This window comes from Lycium barbarum, chromosome 12, assembly GCF_019175385.1.
Source record: "Lycium barbarum isolate Lr01 chromosome 12, ASM1917538v2, whole genome shotgun sequence".
NCBI lineage: Eukaryota > Viridiplantae > Streptophyta > Magnoliopsida > Solanales > Solanaceae > Lycium > Lycium barbarum.
In genome coordinates, this window is record NC_083348.1 from 3,714,109 (window position 1) to 3,721,203 (window position 7,095).

At 35.1% G+C, this 7,095-nt stretch overlaps 1 protein-coding gene across 1 annotated transcript; it reads left to right on the forward strand.

Annotated features, from left to right (window-relative positions):
• Positions 1 to 252: 252 nt before the first annotated feature.
• On the forward strand, positions 253 to 4,903 carry LOC132624080 (uncharacterized). Its single transcript, XM_060338911.1, has 9 exons — positions 253 to 276; positions 375 to 703; positions 772 to 1,420; positions 1,523 to 1,740; positions 1,831 to 2,428; positions 2,621 to 2,746; positions 2,867 to 3,516; positions 3,583 to 3,790; positions 3,989 to 4,903. Exons 1-9 carry the CDS (start codon positions 253 to 255, stop codon positions 4,901 to 4,903), a joined length of 3,717 nt encoding a protein of 1,238 aa, XP_060194894.1.
• Positions 4,904 to 7,095: the final 2,192 nt, after the last annotated feature.

Sequence of the window (7,095 nt, forward strand, 5' to 3'; positions counted from 1 at the left end):
AGAAGTCTCAGGATTGTCAACAACAAGAGAATATTGAACTACCCGCAGATGTCCAAAAATATGTAATGAAATATGGAAAGGTTGATGAAGATGATCAGCAATTGGGAACTGAATATAATACTAGTAAGGATGTAGAGGAATTCCATCAGCAAAGGAATGATAACAGGATTCAGGATGGAAATAAGGCATCTGATATTTCTTTGATATAGCATATGTCTGAATGTAATCAAGCAGGTGAGATGTTTTAGAATGATGGGTGTGTTGAGAGGATGCAAGGTATGACTGGTTCCATGGATCATGAGAGGTCTACTCAGGCAATAATGTTGAAGGATATTCATGATGAAGAGGTATAGAGCTCTAACTACAACTTGCAGTTGGTTAGCTATTATCCTGACAAAGTTGCAGATGCAGAACACCAGAATTTAGCTTTGGCTATAATTCCTGACATTAGAGATATGCAGCCTCTGAATGTTGATGTAAGGATATCACCAAACAAAGCTTTACATGAGGTAGTCTCTCACAAGTTACAGGAGGTACCTGATAAGTTGAATTTGATCAATAATCAAAAGGAAGATGCTGATGGTACTGCTATTGATCTGAAACAACAGCAGATGTGTGTAGAGGCAGGTGTATCTCCAAAATCACAAAGCAAAGGGTTCAGAAAAGGAAGAAAGCAAAACACTGAGGTTCCACAAATTGTGAGGTATTCAACAAGGAGTAACATTAAGAAATCTGTTAAATGATTGTTAAGACTTTATTCTGGAACATTAGATCAATGAAGTCACCACAAGGATTTTATAGAGTTCAAATGTTAAATAAGCATTATAAGTTCTTTTTGATAGCTTTGATGGAACCTTTTCAACATCAGAGACAAATTCAGCAATATAGAAGGAAACTTGGAATGCCTTATGCTAATTCCAACTGTAATGGAAAAATCTGGTTCTTTGTGCAACACAATGTTGATGTTGAGGTTTTATTAGATACTGAGCAATCTATTACTGTCAAGTTGAATTTTCAAGATCTCAATAAAGATATGGTGGTTACAATGGTGTATGCTAAATGCTCGGAAGTTGAGAGACTGCAGTTGTGGGACAGTTTATATCTCTTGACTAGCAGTATGGCATCTCCTTGGATGATGGGTGGTGATTTTATTGTTATAATGAATGAAGAAGAAAAAATAGGAGGTTTACCAGTTTTGCCACATAAATATGAGGATTTTGCCTTTTGTTTGAATTCATGTGAGTTGTATGAGATACCTTTCAAAGGGAGTCCTTTCACCTGGTGGAATGGAAGGGCTGCTAATGACTGCATTTTTAAAAGATTGGACAGGATTGTACACAATGATATGTTTCAGAATTGGTTTGGACATTTAGAGGTGGAGCATTTGTCAAGGACTGGTTCTGATCATGCACCACTACTGGTATCATGTGGAGATCAAGTGTAAAAATTTGTAAAACCATTCAGGTTTCTCAAATTCTGGGTGGAACATGATACTTTTCTTGACTTGGTTAAGCAACAATAGGAAACAACTTTATCAGATGATGTATTTCTATCATTTAAACTCAAGATGAAGAAACTGAAAACAGCTTTAAGTACATGGAGTAAGGCTACTTTTGGTGACATTTTTAAACAACTTGTTATTAGAGAAGAAATAGTTAAGATTAAGGAGCAGTTGTTTGAGGCAGATCCATCTGAAGAAAATAGAATGGTCATGCAGAGGGCACAAGCAGAACTCAAGCTGTATCTTCATTATGAGGAGGAATTCTGGAGACAAAAGGCCAGGATAGATTGTTTTTCTGAAGGTGATAAGAACACTAGATAATTCCATAGCCTGGTAAAAGGTAGAAGAAAAAGAATTCACATTAGGAGGATTAAAGATGATGCTGGTAACTGGCTTGAGGATGTTGATAGTGTTGCTGCTCAAGCTGTCAACTTTTTCCAGAAGCAATTTACTCATGAAGAGGTGAGAGAAGATTCTCCAATATTTAATCATATTCCAGAACTGATAAGGGAGGAGGATAATTTAATACTTGCTGAACATCCTACTATGAAGGAAGTACATATGGCTGTATTTGAGTTACATGGGGATAGTGCTTGTGGTCCTGATGGATTTTTTGGTATATTCTATCAGAAGTGTTGGGAGGTGATAAAGTTTGATGTATACAAGATTGTTAAAGATTTTTTTGAAGGACATACTCTCCCCAAGTTAGTCACTCACACAAATCTGGTTTTCCTGCCAAAGAAGACTGTGGTTCAGGCATTTGCTGATATGAGACCTATAAGCCTTAGCAATATTATCAATAAGGTCATTTCAAGAGTAGTTCATGATATACATGATAAGCTTATTTCCAGGGTAATCTCTCCAAATCAATCTAGTTTTGTTAAAGGAATGAATATAATTGAGAATCTGTTATTGACACAAGAAATTGTAACTGATATAAGGAAGAGAGGAAAACCAGCAAATGTTGTGATTAAATTGGATATGGCAAAAGCATATGATAATGTCTTATGGTTGTACTTATGTAAAGTGATGAGAAAGATGGGATTTTCTCCATTTTTCATTGACTTGATTTGGAGGCTGTTGGCAAATAATTGGTATTCTGTCCTCCTAAATGGCCAGGCTCATGGTTTTTTTCATTCTACAAGGGGTGTCAAACAAGGGGATCCACTTTCTCCTGCTTTGTTCATCATTGCTGCAGAAGTCCTCTCAAGGGCACTAAACTCTTTGTTTGATCAGCCTGGATTTGTTGGATATGGGATGCCAAAGTGGAGTGCTGATTTGAATCATCTAGCATATGCAGATGATACAATCATATTTTCTTCAGCACATAATTAGTCTTTATAAATGATCATGGATACTCTTAAGGAATATGAGAAAGTGTCTAGACAGCTAATAAATAAGGGGAAAAGTTCATTTTATATGTTCAGCAAAGTATCACATGAGTTAAGCCAGCAGGTTGCAACAGCAACAGGATTTGTGAGAGGTCATTTTCCTTTTACATATCTTGGAGTACCAATCACTCATGCCAGGAAAAGGAAGGTGGATTACACTGCATTATTGAAGAATGTCAAAGACAGGCTACAAATATGGAAAGGCAAGCTGTTGTCTTATGGAGGAAAAGTAGTGTTGATTACAAGTGTGCTTCAAAGTATTCCCATTCATGTGTTATCTGCTATAAGGCCTCCTAAATGTGTTCTAAAGGAATTACACAGAATCTTTGCTAAATTCTTTTGGAATAATAAGGAAGAAGGTAGATGCAGACACTGGGAAGCTTGGCTTAACATGTGCATTCCCAAGAATGAAGGAGGTTTGGGCTTCAGATCTATCTATGACACATCTAAAGCTTTATGTGCAAAACTATGGTGGATGTTTAGAACCACTAGTTCTCTCTGGGCTAATTTTATGTGGAATAAATACTGTAAAAAACAAATTCCTCAGGTGGTACAATGGAAGGGAGGATCCCAAGTATGGAAGATGATGTTGGAAGCTAGGGATGATATAGAACAGGAAATCTGGTGGGATCCTAAGATTGGAAGTTAAAACATTTGGTTTGATAATTGGACTAAACTATGTGCTCTTAGTTATGTGGTTCCACAGTCCTGGCAAATCAATGAGCAGGCTGAAGATGTTTCTGAACTTATGACGGATGGAAGATGGAATATCAGCAAACTCATGCAGCTTTTTCCTGAAGATATTGTGCAGCATATAATACAGGAAATTGACATTAAATATGCATCAAATGAATGGGATAGACCTTGGTGGATGATGACAAGTTCAGGCAAATTTACAGTAAGTAATGTATGGAAGCTACTGAGGAAAAAAGCTAATCTAACTGTGCCATTTCAGAATATGTGGATCAAAGGTGTGCCTTTTAAAATTTCATTCTTCCTGTGGAGGTTGTGGAAGTTTAAAGTCCCAATTGATGAGGTGGTGGCAAGTATTGGCATTCCTTTAGTTTCAAAGTGTTGTTGCTGTCATAATACTCAGATGGAGACAATGAATCATTTATTTCTGTGTGGAGATTTGGCTACAAAGGTATGGAGATACTTCAATATGGGGGCTGGTTTGAATATGAATTGTATTCAGGTAAAACATGCTATAAGAAGTTGGTGGGAAGCAAAATGCCACTTCAAAATGAAATCCATATTTAAAGCAGTGCCTGCTTTTGTTATATGGCAAATATGGAAGTGGAGAAACAATAGGCTTGATGGTGGTACAATGAATCTGAATAGAGTGCTATATGATATAAACATGAATATTCATATGTTGTGTAAAATCCAGTTTCCTGGGCTGAATATTCCAACTACATGGCAGCATATTATTCAGTTCTTTGAAGAATATAAGCCTACTGTTATATGCAGACTTATTAAATGGAGGAGACCTGCATCTGGTGTTTTCAAGTGTAATACTGATGGAGTTGCTAAAGGAAATCCAGGTCCAAGTTCTGCAGCTTTTTGTATAAGAAATGATGTGGGAGACTTGGTGTATGCAGTTGCAAAAACTTTGACAGATGGAACAAATATTGTGGCTGAGGCTGAGGCTATTAGGATGGGAATGAGGTATTGTGTGGAAAAGCAGCTTTTCCCATTGATCATAGAGACTGATTCCATGTCTATGAAGATGATTTTAAAGGAAGAATGGAAGGTCCCTTGGAGCATCTCAATGCTAGTAAATGATATCAAGAGAATGATGGAGGATCAAACAGTAGCTGTGGAGCACATACATAGAGAAGGCAATGGGCTGGCAGATCTTTTAACTAACTTGGTTTTTGATTTTGCAGGTACACTTCAGTTTCATAGTTTTCAAGAATTACCAAGTCAAGCCAAGAGGATTATGAACATAGACAAGAGAGAAATCCCAAATTTGAGAATAAGAACCATCCAAGATAAAGCACCAGACTGACAGTAGAATTACCACTACTGTGATCACAGTTTGCCAACTGATTGTGAGCATTTACAACATTTGTATTAGGGTGGTATCAGTGTGCTATGCATGCTCATTCCTTAATATAAATGGTGTGATGCTCATGATATGGATAGCAGGCTGTACTTAGAGGATGGTTTCATGTAAAGGATTAAGCTAGGGGCGGGTATTAAATTGAAAGAGATGCATCAGATTCAAATGCTGCAAAAATTAGTAGGTGCATGCTACATATGTCCAGGTACAATTCACTTTAATAGTTTCCATGAGTTACCAAGTAAATCTAGGAGGATATTGAACATAGTGAAGGCTGGAATTCCAATTTGAGAATAAGAACAACACAAGATAAAGCTCCAGACTGAAGATCAGGCATATAAAAGAGCCATTTCCAATATGTAGACTGAAGCATAGACTGATGCAGCATCTATCTTTAAGGTGATATTAGTGTGTTCATCATGCTCATTCCTTAATAGGGATGTTACAACATTCCATGATATGCTTAATGCTGGTTTGGTAATGGTACAAGTTTGAGAGTGGCCTAGATCATATACAGCAGAAGATGCCCACAGATGAACACAATTATATTCAAGACTGCCTGAAGAATGATTCACATGATTTGAAACATTCCACCTGTGAGACTTTGAAGGTGTGATAGGTGTTATCAAGTCAAGGCCCTTGGATTTATAGTTGTCACTAATCTGTTACATTCTCCTTCTGTATTTTCTTTTCCACTTGCTGTTTTTTCATATATTTTTGCTGTTTTTCTTTCTTTGATCAATCACTTTTGGATAGATCACCCCCTGTTCTTTTTGTTGTTTCTTCTCTTTGATCAATCACTTTTGGATTGATATGTACATAATTTTCTTTTCAATAAAATTTCCACCTTTTTGGTGGCTTTAAAAAATATATATATATTCAAAACTTAGTAGCTTATACACACTCTTACTCAAAATACACTACAAAAAATATAAATGCAATAGATATATATATATAGATGAATACGGACATCATCCAAAAATTTAAAAGACAAAGGGTTTTCAAAGAATTGTGAAGTGTTGGTACTTGAATTTGGCGGATTCAATCCGTCCTTTTGATCTTTAGGTTGCCCCATTAAAAGGTAACCTCTTAGTCTATCCTTTATTTCATTCTAGTTATGATTATATATTTATTATGATGCTTGTGTTAGTTAAAAATAATTATTTGCTAACTTAGTCCTGTTTTGATGATTAAGTGGATATTATATGAGTTTGATGTCATTTGAAACTGTGAAATGAATTAAAAACTTGATTTAGATGATATTAAGTGATCTTATGTTAGCTAAGTTTAATAAAAATGAGAAAAAGAATAGTTTATGTTGGAGCTTTGACACTGTTTTATTGACACTGATAGATTTAAGTATAGTTTAGTCATTCTTGTTAGTTTTTGATACGATACAATTAGTTCTTGTGAATCTGTCACTAGTCGATGGCAATTTTATGCATTTTTTTTATCCCGTTTGGATATTTTAATAATTAAGAAATTGTTTGAGTAGATTATAGGATAGAGGTTGTTTGTTTGTTGAGTTAATATATCTCTAAGTCTCAAAATGTGTTTTCCCTAGTCTGTTTTAATCTTGAGTGTTGAGAAGTTAACCTTCTTTTATCATCTGATAGAATATTGATTGTTTTAAAGTGCACTTAGCAGTTCAAATCATTTTTTTTAGAAAAATATGATATTATTAGGTTCTAAAAATGGATTAGTAAAAGTTTTCTTTCAAAATGAATGATAGAGTCTTGTTTTGAAGCTTTGAGTGAGTTTCAGAAAAACCAAGTAGCCTGTTTTTGAGTCTTGTTAAGATTTGCAGCTTGCACCTTCTATTTTTGCTTGAACTATTTGCCTTAATTTGATTATGAGAAATTTTTTTATCAATAAAACTTGTTTGTGTTTGCTTGGATGTCTTTCGTAACACCTAGATTGATGTCAAAAGATTTTAAAAAGAATGAGGAGTTAATCTCTTGAATATGGTTGATCCTAGGCCATTATAATTTTAGTAATTTGCCGCTGGGCATTTTTGGATAAATTGTATTTTTTTTTATGAGTATGATAATAATAGGCTTGAAAGCATTGTAATTCATTTTTTGGCTTTGTAAATTAAATAATTGACCTCGGCTATTTACTAATATTTTGTACACCTA